The sequence below is a fragment of the Olea europaea genome, chromosome 2, assembly GCF_002742605.1.
Source record: "Olea europaea var. sylvestris chromosome 2, O_europaea_v1, whole genome shotgun sequence".
Taxonomy (NCBI): domain Eukaryota; kingdom Viridiplantae; phylum Streptophyta; class Magnoliopsida; order Lamiales; family Oleaceae; genus Olea; species Olea europaea.
Window position 1 is genome coordinate 13456609 of NC_036238.1, and position 18983 is coordinate 13475591.

An 18983-nucleotide genomic window follows, 5' to 3' on the forward strand; every position below is an offset into this window, starting at 1 on the left:
ATTTAAATTGCTTAACTTATTGGTTAAGTGATTGACTTCACTTTAACATTTTAATTTAATAATTCCAACTTGTACTACAAATGAATCTTCAGTATTTCATGTTTTAGAATAGAAGTATATGAATATGTTTGTGAAGGAAGTAGATATCCTGAACTTCGTTTATAGCTTGCAATCTAGCAAATGATTGAACACCAACTATAGTTAAGACATTTTGACACCAATCTCACAATATGGAAATAAATTTTTATCAGAGTTAGAATTTTGACAATTACAAAAATTGTTGACAACTGGGATCTCTAAAAATAGTTTGGTTGTTCTTTCAATTACCTCAAATGAAGCATTGTTACTACTTTCAAATTTGCACACTTTCAATATTTCTATCAGATCAAACATAACACTATCAAAAGAATCATCAAAGTCACCAGAAACTCTACATGAATATCAACCACCAAGATCACCTTTCAGCAGATCCTTGTTGGCTAAAATTTTCAATGACCTTAAAAAAATCGGTCAAGTTAAAATCATTTAGGGCACAATCATAATTCCATAAGTTTTTTGTAGTGGAGTATGATAAGTGTGTTTTTGCACACTTATTTAGGTCACAAACATGACTTAATAATGAGCAAAATGATTGAATTGTGACTTAATCTCGTTATATTTGTGAATTGTAGGGAACACTGATGAACATGGTGAAATTTAGAAGAAAAGAGCCGAAAAAAGACTAAAATGGAGCAAATTGATAGTTCGAGGACCAAGTTGCAAATAATCCATAGATGAGACCGGAAATGGAATGAAGATTCAAGAGTGTTAGAGGTTAATCGGATGAGGAAAGGAGTCAAGAGGTGAAATATGATCGAAGTATTATCAAGTATCAACTTTCAGGCGAAAAAACTATGCTCGTGAATTTTAATCTCTAACTTAGATCCATTTTTGACATAGTAAACATCAGAATTTGAGGAAGCCTATTTCTATAAAAAGTGTAGATCTTTGAGTTTTCTTCATAATTCACTTTGAATCATTTCAATCGGAGATTAGGAGAGAAAATTATGACCAAAATACTAAAAGTTGTCCAGCGGAAAGAATGGTATAACTATGCGGTCGCATAGTATAAATTCTATGCGGTCGCATAGAAGCCTCCCGAGAACTTTTTTTCAAATTCTTTTTACTCTATGCGACAGCATAGAAATGTACTATGCGGTCGCATAGAACAAGATTCGGGACCGATTCAGCAGTTTCCTTATTTCGCCGAAACTCTTATGGAAAGGAGATTTTTAGGGTTCTATATAAACTAAAACTCGACCAGAATAAGGGGACGCCACTTTTACAGAATTGGAGGGGATTATACACAATTTTGGAGGATTTGGAGAGGAAGAACAAGGCAAAAACAAGGCAATCCACTTCAAAATTCAAGATTTCACTTCAAGAATCAATTGGGTGATATTCTTCCTTGGTTTCAATTATTGCTTTTCTTTATTTCCCATTATGTTAGGCTAGATTTTCATGTGCTAGGATTTGCGATGAACCTTACATTATGAACCCTTAATCTTGAATTTTTTTTATTTGACGTTAAAACATGTTTTTAATTATTGAATGATTGCATGGATTTTATTTTCTCTACAATTATGTGTGCAATAGTTGTATGAGATTTGTGGCTTGTTTTAACCTCGAGAGATGGAAAATGAGTTAGACATTATGTTAATTGTCGTAAAGTTCGATAGGGGATAGAAATATACCACTATACTTTATGTGATCTTTAAGTATTCATAAATCTTTAATATATTTTTATATGTTCGCATCCGTCATAGAAATATAGTCGATCGCATGTGAAAATAGGTTTAATTCTACTCGAGAGAGATTGTTAAACAAATTAGGAATATTGATCTTCATAACTGAATCGTGTTGTCAATTTTATAAAATTCGGATTAAAGAGGATTGATATAAGGGGATTCGAGATCCTAGTACGCATTTCATTATCATATTTTTATAAAACTTGCATTTAGTTATAATCACGCATTTAATTTAGTTAATTCAGGCTTTATATTTATAAGTAGGTTATTAAATCATAATTTAGTTAGCGAAAATATCAAGAATTTCTATTATTTCGGTTAAGACGACGATAGGTAAAATTGAACTAATCAATCTCTGTGGGACGATATTCGGATTCATTTAATCCACTTTATTACTTGTTAACGAACCGTACACTTGCGGTAATTTAAATCGAAAGAAATATTTCGCGAACAGAGTAGACATAGTTGAGCCTTTTATTGCATGAACTCCAAAATTTCAAGAGCTTTAATCATGGTTGTTTCAACTATCCATTTAAAACTCTTGGTCATACATCGTCTATAGAGAGAGTGATGAAAACTAAAAAAAAGTGACAAATATTCCAAGAAGTTGACAAAATCTCAAAAAAAGTGACAACAATAGCTTCATATGTTCATGTCAAAATGCTTAATAGAGGATGAATCATGCCCAACTATGACCAAAGTACATCATGCTATCCCCTTTTTCCAACATTGTACAGTTGCTTCACTAAGCTACTATAATTTTGAAGGGAAACAACATTGAAAATGGCTCAACTATCTAATTGCTAAGGAATGGAGATAGGGATAACAACGTAGAAACTACATTATTCACAGATAGTCATAACACTAAAAAAAAAAAAAAAAAAAAAAAGAGCGTGTGCATATGCTCTTTTTAGAAACACGGAAATAAATTCTTCTAAAAATACAGAGTACAACACCCCATTTTAATCATCACAAAACACAAATACAACTTCGTTGTTCACAAACGGCTATAACCAAAGGAAAAGAGCATTGATACGCTCTTTTTACGAACACAGAGAAAATGGGGCACAATGGGAAATTTATGCGAACACCAAGAATGAAAATCAAAAAGTTCAGTTCTCATAAAAAGCCGTTTCACTTGTGGTATTAAACAAATATAACCACCACGGTGATAAAGATGGCTGATGAATGCGAGTAAAACATGAGAACTAGCAAATGATCCTATTTAAAAAATAACAAGAGCAACAAAACCTCGTATAAACATCAGTAAATTAACAAGAACCTTGTATTAGAGGTACTTCAAAGAAATCCAATGCGATAAAAAATAAAAAATTAAGCCATAGAAAATTGAATTTTAATTAACAATCAAATGCATACATATACGTACCTCATTCATAAAGGAGACTGTTGGGTTTTTTGATACCCAATAATCCGGGCGATGATTTAAAACAGTTGTTGGATTATTTATCGACACCATGGACTTGGCGCGGCTCGGAGATGAACTACACTTTTGGATGGTTCAGGTTTGGATTGGATGATTATTTGGTTAGTTGGACCATTTAGTGATCCATATGAAGTTGAATATTGGCCCATTAGTTTAAGTTAATTGGTTGCCCACTTAGTGAACCCTAGGTCCAATTAGAGTAAGCTAAACTAAAATATATATATATCTCCCAACCATTTTTGGGGTGTCTGTGTTGTAGCAATGGAGAGGAGAGTTGAGAGAAGAGAGGCAGCCGAGAAAGAGAGGGAAGTCATGTGAGGTTGTAAGAAAGATTCAACCATTGTGATATCTTTTTCTTCCTCTCCATACCTTTGTGAATTTCTAACACCACCACCCTTCTCCTTTGTGGGGTTTGAGAGAGTTTGAGAAGTCCAAAGTAAAGACGAAAGTCTCGGGTCGAGTCGAGGTAAATCGATGTTCGTTTGATTGTTTTCTGAGCCCGAAATCAAGATTTATCGAGGGATTTTCGCTATAAGTGGTATCAGAGCTTGTGTTGTTGATAAATCTGTGATTTTTGGGGCTAAAAAGGGGATGGAAGTGGTCAGAAACGGATCTGTAAATCAAAGGCAGAAACTGTTCGATTTTTTCAATTTTCTACCGGATCTGTTTTGGTGTTTTCTAGTGAAACCAAAAGGAGTTTGGAGAAACGGACACCACCATTGAACTGTGCAAGTGGAGACAGTTCAGAAAGGTTGGGGCGTTGCTGTTGACTTTAGGTTGAACGATGATATTCCTAAAGTGGTGAATTCGCATGTCTCGATATTTACGGACCTTCAAATGTGGTCCGCTCGGTATCGTATTCTTTGCTTTTTATTATTGCAGTTGAAATAAATGTGTAGAGTAATTTATTTTTTGCATTAGAGGTCATCGTGTGGGGTGATATTAGGTTTGGGGTTATCATGAAGGGATAATCATTGCCTGTTGCTAAACCTAGGAATTATTTGTTAATTATTTGCCTTAAATTCTTTGTGAATTTGCTGTCAATTTTTCTACATTATTAGAATTGCATGTGGTCTTAAGAAAGTTTACTGGACTATTCTATGTAAATTATGTTCATACTTTACTTATGATCATTATTTGGCATTGGTGGCAAATGTAGGTCTAAGGTAAGTGCGAAAAATAACATATATTTTAACTGTGGTAAAATTTGGACATAGTTGAAAGAAATTGTCCTAAGATGATAATAAAAGGAAAGATGAGGATAGAGACAAGGCGAATGTGACTTTAGGGTCGAGTAGTGATCCTAGTGAGGTTTATTAAGAGAATAAACCTAGTTCTTGCATTGCATCTGTGTGTAATCCTTTCTGCATGTATATGATCACTTAATTATGTTGCAATGTTGATGTTACACTTTCAATATATTTGATGTGTGTAATTGCATGAATTAGTGTGACTTATTACATTGTGTAATATGTTTACATGCATAGTGAGTTGAGATTTATGGCGTACTCTATTTGCTCTATGAGTGGTGTGAGAGTGTGGTAGTAAGAAGAAAGTTGGGCATCTGTTTCTCTCCTTTATCTTTGTGAGCCTGTGTGGTTTGTGAGATTATGTGAGACAGTCATGTTAGGGTTACCTTCTTTATCTGTGAGCCTCCTTTGTGAGTGTTGTGAAGTAACCGACTCTTTCTTCGATTTTTCTTTGTAAGTGCCACCTTCGTCGTTTTCTTTGTGAATTTTTTGGGAGCATTGGTGAGTGGATTAACCTTTGTGGTCACCAAAAGGTATTGTTTTGCCATAGTGAGTTTGAGATGCATTAGCAGTGAGGTGGATGTCTTTTGGTAAGGTGGAGTATAGATGTCTAGAGGTGCATTGGTGATATGCACGAGGGATGTAGAGTGTGACATTTGGATCACGAGTGAATATGTGATCAAATGTGTAGAATTCTTTATCTGTGAAAGAGACCCTGTACAGGTGGAATGTGAGAGAGGCACTTCTATCACTTCTATAAGGTAGAGTCCCATTATCCACATAGATTGGAAGAAGTGATGTGGTGATAGAGGATTATCCTGAGAGTTTAGGATCTATTGTGACTTACCAGTTAGACATGAGTTGAGTGATCTGTTTAGTGAGCATGGTGAGCGATGAGAGGAGATATATGTTCTCGAGGTGTGAGCAACACAGAATGGGATAGGATAAGTGTGGTGAGATCTTTTCTTAGGGTCATTTATGCATGTGTTGCATATGTGGTTGACCGTGGTTTGATTAACTAGGTGTTAATCTGTGGTTTTGTGTGAATGTGATTTTGAAAAGATCTCTGTGTGTGTGTTATCCTATATATCTTCATCGCATAATTATTTGTTCACTATGAATACTTGTTTCTACTTGGGTATTCTTGACCTTAGCCCTGGTGAGTACATGGAGCAAGTATCGTATGTGTTTCAGGTTGGAAACATGAGGTAAGGTCTGTTATTCCAATTTTATTGGATTATCTTGATTGTGCAAGTATAAACTGTGTATTTTGGTTGCTTGTAGATTATTAGGCATCAAGGTGGAGATTGTTGGGTTTTTTGATACCCAATAATCCGGGCGATGATTTAAAATAGTTGTCGGATTATTTATCGACACCATGGACTTGGCTCGGCTCGGAGATGAACTACACTTTTGGATGATTCGGGTTTGGGTTGGATGATTATTTGGTTAGTTGGACCATTTAGTGATTAATATGGAGTTGAATATTGGCCCATTAGTTTACGTTAATTGGTAGCCCACTTAGTGAACCCTAGACCCAATTAGAGTGACCTAAACTAACCTATATATATGTATTGATCTCCCAGCCGTTTTTGGTGTGTGTGTGTGTGTTGTGGCAATGGAGAGGAGAGTTGAGAGAAGAGAGGCAGCCGAGAGAGAGAGGGAAGCTATGTGAGGTTATGAGAGAGATTCAATTATTGTGATATCTTCTTCTTCCTTTCCATACCTTTGTGGATTGTTAACACTACCACCCTTTTCCTTTGTGGGGTTTGAGAGAGTTTGGGCAGTCCAAAGTGAAGGCGAAAGTCTCGTGTTGAGTCGAGGTAAACCAGTGTTCGTTTGATTGTTTTCTGAGCCCAGAATCAAGATTTATCGCGGGATTTCCGCTACAGAGACTTCTAATATTTTAATCAAAGATTTAAAACCCATTCCTCGTTCCAATTACAAACCCAAAATGAATTATAAATTCATTTAATTCGGCAAAATAAATAAATTTAAAATCCGTATTGGGTGAGGAGAAGCGGAGCCGTGGTCGAGGATCAGGCGAGGAGTTGTCACATGGTTGAGGATTTATCTTTCCTGTAATTGGGAGTTATCTGAAATCGGCAATCGGGGGTTTGATTTGGGCTTTGGAGTTTTGGGGGTTTATAACTTAATCAATACGTGGTTAAAGGTTAAAGGTTAAAATAAGTTAACAGAGTACTCTTCAATTTCTTTAATTTTGGAAGGCAACTGGTCTAATTTCCCATTAACTAATTACTGAAACTGCCACATTGACATTGAATATTCAGCAACCTATAACCATCGGAGATTCTTTCACCATAGGAAGTCCTATTCACTTAATAGTGTGAGACTGATTTGTAAAGTGTATTTTAGTCACCTTCATAAAAGAGAATGAATTTGGGTTATATACACACTACACCAATAATAGGCGCTTTTGCAGTGGTCAAAAAACACTGTCAAAAGCCTTTCGCAGCATTCGAATGTACGTTGCGGGGGTTGATGTTGCCACAGAGTTGAAGGATACGGCAGTATTTTTTAAACATTGTGAATAACCTTTTTCCAGCATTTTTTGAACGTTGCGACTAACTTTTTTGAAACATTTTTTGAATGTTGTGAGTAACCTTTCGCAGTGGTTTTTAAACGTTGCAAATAACCTATTTGCAACGTTTTCTGAATGTTTCGAACAATCTTTATGCAATATTTTTTGAATGTTGCCAAGTTTTGTTTGAGCATTAATTTATGCATATTGAATTGCAAAATCAAGGATAAATTCAAATACACAAATTTTTGAATTGCATAAAATTGATAATTTCATTACAAATTTTTGAATCATACACTAAAACATTAAATGTGACAATTTCTCTCGTTGCTTGATGTCTAGTTCTTCCACCAATTTAGGCTTCGCTTCCAATTCTACCTCAAATGAAGACTTCCTCATTGTCAATAACGTTTCTTGATTTTCCATTGCTTGATGAATAATATCCTGCATATGAATCAAGGGTAAATGAGATAAGAATAATTAAATAATGTGAGCGCTCCTGCACAAAAAATTTGTATAGGATCCATCTTTATCACCTCTATTGATGATAGAGGGGTATCTGTCACATAAGGTGCCACAGCACCAGCCCCTCCCAATCTACTCATGCTCAACACCTGCAAGGTTGATGATTTAAACAAGCAGAAATGTGTATGATATTCACTGGTGCAAGAAATTCTTTAGATCTCATTTTAGACACTCCATTTCTGGAAATGAAGGGATGTCAGCAGAGAAATCTCTATCAAATGATTTCTAACATTTCCAGTGTTTATTAAGGGGCAGCATCAAGCCTCTCAAAGTCAATATCATTCACTGAGTACCTATGCAACTAAAGTCATAGAATTCAGAACAACTTCTCTAGAAGCTATTTTCAGCCAAAAGACCAGGGTGTAGAACTTCAAAATCGAACACAATAATCCAACAATAACTACTCCCTTAGAACAAAACTATGTAAAGACTACAGGATTAAGGCATAAGCATTCGCATATGAGATTATGATTATGATTAAGGTTCAAGTTGGCCATAAATATAATAAAAGAAAAGAAGTCTGCCTACAAATGTCAGCTGGTTTATGTTCATCACATGCTATTTGAGCATTGGTTCTAAATTCATAAAAATGCTTCAACAATTTATGAAATCGGTAACAGTGCATGAAATCATATGCATATCGCAAGGTGTGCAACCACAATATATTTTAGCATCTTATATGAAGTATCCTACTTTACTCTTCTATGAAATATACTGAATTTCACAGGAATAACAACTGCACAAATTAAAATATATTCAGCTCAACTTCATATTTGTTTACCTTCACTTGAAGTCTCAGGAACTTCACATAATCCACAATCTCCTCGACCATCACTGCTCTGTCAGTCTGCATAAAAGTTTAACTAAAATGTGTGAACAAAGACTCTTTATACAACCAAATGACCGTTATCCTAATGCAATTGAGAATAAGACAGGCTAAGGAAAATATTAAGTCCTTCATTATCTTTCCCTAAACAGAATTCAGCAAAATGGCCAAACTAATCTTTCATTAATTAGCAATACAAGTAAAAATATTATTAATTAAATTAGAAATAGAGTGCAAACCATTCACTAGTTCTCTTCATGGCAGTGGAAACAGAGCAAGCCATCTTGCTTATAAATCAGAGCAAAAAATAGAACAACCAGCTAAAGATCCCTGAAGATGAGAATTTAACAAGATCAACCAAAACCCTGAAGATTTCAATTTCTCGTACCAACCAAATTTAACAAGATCAATTTCTCTAAATCATAAAGCCCCAAATTCCTAAATTAGAGATCCCCAAATTGAAAAATCCTAAATTGGAAAACACAATTAATTACTGGAACGAATAATCCCTAAATCAAAATTCAAAAACCTGGAAGAAAATGTTAACATAGTAACATAGCAAAGTGCAGACCGCAGAGTTCGGGCGAGGCGGGAGACGGCTGGAACTGTGCAGACGGTAGACGAGAGCAATGGATGAACTCAACTAATCAAGAAGCAAAGTGTAGACTTAGGAGTTTAGAAGAGTGAGTGAGAGAGAGAGAGAGAGAGTGTGTCACGCAGCCGAGGTGAGAAACGAGGAAATTAGTGAAAATGGCCGGTTCACCTATTTTCACTTTGTCCTTTTGACTGATTTAAAAAAAAAAAAAAAAATTTCATTTTAAAAATATCTCTCCACCTTCCTCACTCTCTGGATAGTTTTGAGAAAGAAATTCACTTTCATTGTCAGTCAACCGTCCAGACATCTTTCTCACCGTCAAACTTTCGATTGCCGACTATCTCATATTGTAAAGGTTAGTTTTTGTGGAGTTATAACTAGATTATTGGGTTTTGTTGAGTTTTAATTAGATTATTGGTTGGAATATTATATTTGTGGTGTGAAATGCATGATTTACGTTAGATTTGTGTATAGATGAAGTGTATTGGCTTATTTTTATTGTATGGGAAGCTCCAACTCACCGAAAATCAGCCGGAAATGGTGGATTCCGACGAGAAGGAGCGTTCGGCTATTGACAGCCGGTCGATTGGCTGCTAACCGACCGTTAGAACAGGCGATTCTAACCGGCCCCCTTTTTCATTTCCTAAATTAATTTAAATCATTAAATGTTTGGAATTTTTAATTAAATAATATTTTTTAATTTATCAAATTTAAAGAAATTTATTATTCTAAAATTAATTTTTTAATTCTAATTTTAACTTTTTATTTGAAATTTAGTTTTAAATTTTTATTTTAAATTTAAATTTTCATTTAAATTTAAATTTAAATTTAAAGAAATTTGTTATTTTCAAATTAGTTTTATAATTCTAATTTTAATTTTTTATTTTAAATTTAATTATATTTTTTACTTTATTTTAAATTTAAATTTTCATTTTAGTTATAATTTTAATTTAAAGAAAATTGTTATTTTAAAATTAATTTTCAAATTACTTTTTTAATCCTAATTTTAACTTTTTATTTTTAATTTAATTTAAATTTTTTATTTTATTTTAGATTTAAATTTTCATTTTAGTTATAATTTTAATTTAAAGAAATTTGTTATTTTAAAATTAATATTCAAAATATTTTTTAAATTCTAATTTTAACTTTTTACTTTAAATTTAATTGTAATTGTAATTTTCATTTTCATTTTCATTTAAATTTTAAATTTTATTTTTATGGTAATTATTAATTTTCTATAATACTGTAAAAAATTCATATTATTAATTTTTGGTAAGAGTGAAAATTTTCATGAATCTATGTCTTGCGTATAGTAGTTACGATTCAGTTCACTTAATTTTGGGTTATTATGCTTCATTCCATTATTTCATGTACAATGTTCTAATATTTTATTTCAATTTTTGCAGGATAGATTATCATCTGGATGCAGAGCTGAGACAGATGCCGAGAAAAGTTACATAGAACAGTAACTTTGATAGCTTCACCCAGGCCTGGAGCGACTTGACGACCAGCATGTAGATATGTTGCGTCAGTCATTTCTGTAGCCTCTATACCCTATGAGAGAGTTGCAGTATTTGGGTTAAATGATCAACGCTCTTTTATGTCGGTTGCTGAATCCAGTTGACTGCGATGCCCTCCACTTCGACCTTGGGGGCAGAGTCATCAGCTTTTCCTTGTTCAAGTTTGTCCTGTTGACTGGATTGAAGATTATGGATGATGAGGCAGCTAGCGGTGAGACTCGGAGACGAAATAGGCTTAAGGACACTTACTTTCATAGACAGGACGGTGGTTCTGCCTCAGCTGATGGACGGGATCAGGAGGTGTCACGAGATGTTGGACAAACTGAAGTTAGGTTTGGTCTACATCATTGAGAGCGTGATGCGATGTCACCACAAGAAGACTGTGATCGATATCTTCCACCTGGAAATCGTCGACGACATAGATTGCTTCAACAGCTATCCATGGGGCTGTCGATGTTTCGAGAACATCGTCCACATCTTCACCAGACCGCACTTGAAGCCCAAGGGGCCCGTGCGTAAGTACGACACCTACAGATTCCCTTTGGCGCTGCAGGTAAATGATTAACACAATCCATATTAAAATACTTTTCTATTGAATTTGTATGTACTAATTTATGTGTTGCAGATCTGGGCGTATGAGGCCATCCCCATATTGGCCCCTTTTGCGCGGCAAGGGGAGACACGTTGCCCTCATATGTCAATATGTCATTACATTATTTTATCTTTTTAAAATGTCAATATGTCAGCTTGAAGTAATAACTCATTTGACGCCGTCGATGGAGGAGAAGGCGTAGGATCTTGTGCGTGAAATAGCAGTTTCGTACACCCAAGATAACCAAATATTCGATTCGATCCCCGATAGAGACTGGGTAGTGAATTATTGATTAATATTTTGTATGAGTTAGCAATTATTGAATAAGTTAATAATATGTAAGTTTGTGCAGGACCGCGGGCCAGTTGATCGGATATTACCTCTGTCGTCGGGACCACCTCCTCCCCCTCAGGGTGATTATTCTGATGATCTATACCATCGCCTGATTGGATTTATGGTACAGAACATCGGTGCGCTACGTCGAGAGCTGGTAGGAGTTATATCAGAGGAGGTCGGCGCGCTACGTTGAGATATGGTAGAGCAGGTCGACGATCTGGGACGCCAGTTGGTAGGGAGGATCGAGGATATAGCTGATGATGTTAGAGTATTGCGTAGGCATTTAGGGGACCTTTAGGATGAGGTGTAGCAGCCAAGGTGATACAGCAGGAAGACGATGGGGTGACGGAGGTGAAGACCGAGGGGTGATCGAGAGGATAGAGATGGGGGTCGCCATCAGTCGCGGTCGGAGGATGCATTGGAATCTTTTCTTCAGTCCATGGAGGATTGGATGGCCCCGACAACGGAGGAGGGGGTAGCCTCGATGGCGGAGTTCGAATGAAGCGTTGACATTGAGTACCAGTAGCTCCAACATGCCAGCAAGGAGTACATAGTGCCTGACTACATGCTCGAGTGGATCATAAGGATGTGGCCACGTGTTGGGGGGAAGCCATGGAAGGGTTGTACACATATGTACATACCAGTGGTCATGAATTATCACTGCATAGCCTTGGAGATTGTGTTCGTTGAGTCTACTATATATGTGTACGACCCCAATCATTTATGTCAACACAATGTCAGCTTGAGCAAAATCTAGAGTCCATTGCTATTTTTTACCCTATGATGACTAGACAAGCAAAATTAACTGTGAAGGACAGATTAGCCGTCGTGCCGGACACGACGATGATGAGGCAGACAATATCGTAAGTGGTTCTAAAATTTTTAAAATTTAATACTTAATTTTTTTTGTTGCATGATACTGATCTAGCTCATTATTGTTCATTTGCAGGGGTGATTGTGCCATTTTTGCAATAAAAAGTACCTCGAATTTTTTAATATAGCACATAAGGTTGATAGAATCAACCAATCTTGAATACAGAATTGGCGAAACAAACTGGCATGCAACTTATTCTACTTTGATGGTGACCCATAGATTTATTGTAATTATTAGTTGTATTTTTTTGTAATTACGAAATAATTGTAAACACTGTAAATATTGATTTTTTGTAGTTACGAAATGTTTGTAAACACTGTAATTGATTATTAAATTATGACATCCTTTGAAATATCATAGAATAAATGGAAACATTGTTTATTTCAGATGAACAATATTACCAAATGATCTAATTGTCATTTAGAGGAATATGACTTGTACAATATTGGCGAGTTTGCCCTACTGATTTGCACCGACTACACCTACGCGGTCAAAAAACTTCTCCGGTAGATGGTATTCTAGACGTACTTGGATGTCCAGAACCATGCATTCAATGAGAGGTAGCAACAATGTATTGAGTGGGTGAATATGGTCGGGGACTTCCCATTCAACTTCGTTCGACAGAGAAAATATTGCCTCAGCTTACGCAGCTCTCCAGTAATCAGTTGTGTAATAATGAGAACACAACGTTTTAGCTGCAAATCCTTAATACATATCAACCGCGACTGTATGCTCACATGGAAAAGTCTCCAACCGAAATTTTTTACAAGTGCATGTGTTATCAGTCAAGTCCATCATGTATGTCGTATTACGTGCACATTCCACTGAGAAGTGTGACTCGTCTAGTGGTTCGACATTCAACTGTCTCGCAAGTTCTGCAGTTTTGAACAGCATGTCCTCTTGTGCCAGCGCTAGCACGCTAATGCAATTTTGTGATTCCGCACGTCAATCGTGAAACCACTGCTGCAGCTTGGTATGGATGTTCTCAATCAGCGCAATGATGGGTAATTCTCGATCATTATTGAATAATGCATTGAGAGACTCCGCGTTATTTGACGTCATCATGTTGTATCGAAGTCCTAAAAAAATGAGCGCGCCTAATGTTCAATCCTCATTTTCGTTAGATAATTCCATGCATCGAATGATTTACTTCCTATTCCAACCATGAACTTATTATACTCTTCAACACTGTAGGCTTTAGCCACTCTCCTGAACAATGAAACGATACGATTGTCCCGATACCTAGTCTTCAGATTGCCTTGAATATGGTACATGCAATACCCATGATGTGCATCTGAAAAAACTTCAGCAATATCATTTATTAAAGGCTGTCCCCGATCGATTACAAATGCAAGGTCTTCGACTTCCCCAATTACTTCTCTTCTCACTATCAAATATGCAGAACACAAGAGGGTAAATTTGGGTGTTGGCATCTTGACATGTAGGAATAATCAACTTGCCTTGATATTTAAATTTCAGTGTTGTACCATCAATTAGAATTAGGGGTCACATTGCATTTCGAAATTTTCGAATGCATTATCCAAGAACTATGAAGAAGAATTTGAAGCAATTCCCACCCTCTCTCTCAATAAAAAATTTCGAGCCAGGATTAGTTTTTTCCATATTATGGCAATACCTGGCCAATTTAGCATAGCTTTTCTCTACAGAGCCCATTAAATCCTCAAACGTACATTCCTTGGCCTTCCAGGCCTTTTGGTAGCTCAAGACTACTATGTACTCTCGATGAACGTCGTTAATGATGTCCGATGGTCTATATATCATACGTGGATCCTAATAATTGTGCATTATTTGTCAACTAATAAACCAAACTCGGGCTTGCCTATGATCATTTCGACGTAATCTCACTTCACATATATTTTTCCGTGTGTACTTGCGAACTACAAAGCACTCATTTGTGTTCATCTTCATCGCTCGCAAATGCCAACAACAACTGTCGTTTACACAGGCGATTGTAAACAACGACTTGATCGATTTTTTTTACTTTGAACTCAAAGTTGTATTTCAGCGCAATTAGGTGCACAGCTTCGTGTAAATCTTTTTTCGTTTCAAACAGTTGCTCGACATACAAATCCTCACTATCGGGAATGACACGCGAGGAATTAGATGACGGTCCACTCGATCCAGTCCCTAAGGTCCCACCCGCTCATGTCTCTGTCGGAATAAAGCGATCAAATTCTCATCTGAAAAAGTATTTGTATTTTCACACTCACTGTTGTGAACTACGGACGAAATTCTATGAGTAACTATCTCTGGAATAACCGCATCATCTTCACAAGCTATCTGGACCATATCCCAAAAATCATTATCATTGTGATCCCCTCCATCTGAGTCTCCTTGTTCACCTTCAACGACATCCTTCCTCACTAAAGTTATGCAAACAGGAGTCGAGTACATATAGGTCATTTCAAACAGATAATTCACTTCGACATCGGAAGAAATCATCATAGGTGGACTCGGAACTTCCCGATCGCTGAATTTAAATTTCAATTCCATGTCATACTGAGAGAGATCAACATTTAGCTTGTTCTGTAAAACATTATAGAGTTCTGCATATGTTGTTGTTTTTGTTATGGAAATTGGGATATCACCACATTTATCGCTTGTCCATTTCCATAAACATTGATCTCTTTCGTCCAACTTGAAATTATCAAAGTAACAAACTGGGACTACAACCATATCTGCATGACGAAAAAAATTTTAATTGCAAGAAAAATATCGAAGACAATAAAAAAGAAAAAAAATAATAATAAAACAGTCGGCTGTTGCCTAGCTGTTAAATAGCCGATTGTTCCTAGAGCAAATAGTCGGTAGCCGGTTGTTCCTGTCGGCTTATTTTTCGGCTGTCTAGCCGACTGTCCAACAAGCTTTTTCAACAGTTAACTGGACAGCCAACAATTCAAATTCGGTTGTTCAGTAGAGTAAACACATCAAATTTTTGCAGATTAATTTTTCAGTTTATGCAGATGAATTTTTCCTCGTCAAATGCTTAAATTTTTCATAGATCTATTATAAAAAAAAAAATATCTACATTAACATTATATGTTGAAATAAATTTTATCTATTAAAACGTAAAATAATTTAACGAAAATAAAATTAAATGTGCGTATTATAAACTTACTGATCTGATGAGATTGACAAAAAAAATTTTAAGCTACCTCGTTCGATGAATTTTTCAGATCTTAAGGTTGAAGCAGATAAAAGATAAGAGTATTTTTATATGTATTGAAATAAACAGATATGAGAAGTTTGCTGATTTTGATATTTTAAGTGAAAAGTGTTTGATTTTTATTTGTTAACTAAAGGATAGTAATGTCTTTTAAACAAAATCATCTTTTGTAATTATATAATACACTTAAGGGTATTTTTGTCTTTTAACACTTGATAGGTCATTGTGATAATATTAACAATTAAACAAGTCAAAGTGGGATTTTCCTTCTTTAACTATTCCATTTTTAAAAGTACCCCGGGGAAAATAAAGTGGGGGGGGGGGAGAGAGAGAGAGATATAACACACTACTGCAGTCGGGGTTGTGAAATGGGAATTAACTGAGTAGGGTTAATATTAAAAAAAAAAAAAAGAGAGATACTTTTCACAACGTTCATAAAACGTTGTTAAAAGTGACTTTTCGCAATGTTCTCACACACGTTGCAAAAAGAGACATTTCGTAACGTTCAAAAAATATTGCAAAAGTGACTTTTCACAACGCTCAAAGAACATTGCAAAAGGATGTTTCAGCAATAGGGATTGAACAGTGCAAAAAACAAAACTTTTCACAGTATTCAATGAGCGTTGTAAGAAGTGACATTGGCAACATTTATTTAGAAAAGTTGCTAAAGCTCAATAAAATTAATCAATCGCAACATTCACCTATTAGAATGTTGCCAAAGGCCCCTTTAACAACATTCAGTCAATGAATGTTGTCTTTTGAGTGTTGCAAAAGAGTATTTTTGCTGTAGTGACATTCATTTCGCATGTCAAACCATGTTATGTAGTTTGATTTAAGTGATGAAATTTTCCTTTTGAAGTGACTTTGCTGCTAGCTACATCTCAAAATATCGTGATCTCCTATTATTTCTTTCTAGTATCTTTCACACACAGTGTGAAACACTGAGCCTTTTAGTTAGGTCTGGGCATGAGTTGAATTTAGTTGAATTTTTATTCAATCCAATATAGTCTATTTGATCTAAAATCAAATCAAATCAAACCAACCCAACCCAATTATTAGTTTCAAACCAATCTAACCCAAACCGATCAAGCTTGGATTGGTTTGGGTTAGGTTGGTCGATTTTGACTTTGGCCCGATTTGAGTTAAATCCAATTATTTTTTTGTTGAATTTAAACAATATTTAAAGTTTGAAATCACTTGACCAGTTTTAAAGGAGTTGTGGGCTGTTACATCCATCCACCAGTGTATGAAGTTTCCAACTGAAAATCTTATTGCTACTGTTAGAGGTGACCAAATGAGTGCAAGAGAGTGCTATCTAAACTCAGAACCTAGGGACATCAATGTAACTCTGTAGACATTGACATGGACGGAGCCCCCAAATAAGGGAAAGACACCGAAATGATAGACGCTTATAAAGAAGAGGCTATCTTTAGAAAACGTTCCTAAAGAAGTGCTAAGTTTGATGAACTGGATCCTCGCGTGTTAACCACAAATAGCCCAGTTGAGGAGTTGGAAATTGTCCCAATGGATCCCCAAGATCTGGAAAAGATCTGCCAAAGAAAGTTAAGGAAGAGCTTAAATGCTTCTTATGCGAAAACTTGGATGTCTTTGCTTGGAGGCATGAGGACATGGTTGGCATCGACCTCAAAATTAGTTGCCAGATAAATCGATCTTAAGGCAGGCCCACATCAACAGAAAATAAGGACCTTGAACCTAGAAAGGTACGAGTCCCTAAAGAATAAAGGAAAAATGTTGATTGACAATCGCTTCATCAGAGAAGCCACTTATCCAATATAGGTATCTAACCCCATCCTTGTCAAAAAAAATACAATGGCAAATGCAGAGTATGCATTGACTTTTCAAATCTCAATCAAGCTTGCGCCAAGGACAATTTTCCTATTCCACGGATAGATCGACTTGTTAAATCCACCGTCAGGCTTGACTACTAAGCTTCATAGACCCATATTTAGACTATAACCAAATCTCTATGTACCTAGCTGATGAAGACCATAAGTCTTTCATAATGGATAGAGGTCTTTACTACTACAAGGTGATGCCATTTGGGTTGAAAAACGCTGGGCCCCATATCAAGGACTTATTGTCGACATATTGGTAAAATAAAGAATGTCTATTTAGATGATATGCTGGTAAAGAGCCTCAAAACAAAAAATCATGTGAAGCACTTAGACCAAGCTTTCCGAATATTAAGAAGATGTAAGATGAGGTTGAACCCCTTTAAATACGCATTCAGTGTCGCCTCCACAAAGTTCTTAGGCTAAATGATTAAATAGGGGAGGATAGAGGCTAATCCTAAAAAGATTAAAGCACCGATTGAAATGAGGTCATCCCAAAGCCTAAAGAGCTACAAAGCCTCACTAGCCTGTAGCAACCTTAAGCCGCTTCATCTTGAAGGCGACTAATAAGTGTTTCTGTAACATCCCGAAATTTTGTAGTAAAGATTTTTAATATTTTAGAAAGTATTTAAAAATTCTAAGGACTTAATTGAATGATAAAATAAATATTATTAGGAATTGTAATTAAAGTAGTATTATATGGATTGAAAGTACAATTTCATAATTGCATATCTGTCCAAGAATTTAAAAGTGCAATTTCATAAACAAATGAATAATTGCATATTTGCCCAAGGCCTAAAAGTGCAATTTTATAAACTAATCGAATATTTGTACATTACCCTAGGATTTAAAAGTGTAATTTGATAAATTGTACAATTAACCCCTAGCATCAATTATAAATATGGAATGATTATCAAATGAGACATGCCACCCATCCCTTTCATTTATTAAGGTATGTATTTTTTTTAAGTTAATTACTTTTGTTAATTTTTTTAGGTTAACTATTTATTTAGATAATTATTTAATTAATTATTTGTTTTAACCACTTAATTGGCTTATGAATAGGAATTTTTTTTTTTTTTTTTAGGGTTCTTTAGTAATTGAGAAAACATAATATTAGAGTTAAGTTTTAATTAACAAAATCAAGGAAGATGAATTAGAATTTTTCTATTTCAAAATCTTAACTCTAGAAATTTTGAAATTTATAAACTATTTTAAGATATATTGAGTTTTAGTTTACTTGGCTTGCATTATTAAAGATTGTGTAAAATAGATTCGGGGAAAACGTGGTAAAAGATGACATGGAAAAAAAAAGATTTGAAGTAAGTAAAGAAGTAGATAAGAGATAGAAAATGACTTGATATAATAGATGTTAATATTATCATGAAGAGGGTTATGGAAATCCACTATTATATTTATATATGTAGACATGGTAAATTCAAAGGGTTCTACCGTAGGTACAACATATTGTTCACAGCTTTTTTCACACACACACATGCAAGTGGGCGGGGTCCATGATTAAAATAATCATGGAAGCCACCTTTGTGAGGGTGTGTGAAAATAAATGCTGTACACACGGCTTTTTTCAAATTCAAATGGGAAAAAAAACATTTAGCACTTGAGGCTTTAACTTCGATTATTTTGACCTAGTT

General features: G+C 35.3%; 1 protein-coding gene across 5 annotated transcripts; it reads right to left on the minus strand.

Moving 5' to 3' along the window:
* Nucleotides 1-7250: 7250 nt before the first annotated feature.
* On the minus strand, nt 7251-9135 carry LOC111411485 (transcription factor UNE12-like). 5 transcript variants are annotated; one of them, XM_023042017.1, is made up of 5 exons: nt 8946-9134; nt 8614-8704; nt 8330-8395; nt 7560-7637; nt 7251-7467 (listed from the first exon to the last, which is right to left on the minus strand). In XM_023042017.1, exons 2-5 carry the CDS (start codon nt 8614-8616, stop codon nt 7321-7323), a joined length of 294 nt encoding a protein of 97 aa, XP_022897785.1. In that variant the 5' UTR covers nt 8617-8704; nt 8946-9134; the 3' UTR covers nt 7251-7320. The 5 variants fall into 5 exon arrangements, with proteins under 5 accessions (XP_022897785.1, XP_022897789.1, XP_022897801.1 ...); XM_023042021.1 differs by having other exon boundaries at nt 8904-9134; XM_023042033.1 differs by lacking the exon at nt 8614-8704 and having other exon boundaries at nt 8904-9135.
* Nucleotides 9136-18983: the final 9848 nt, after the last annotated feature.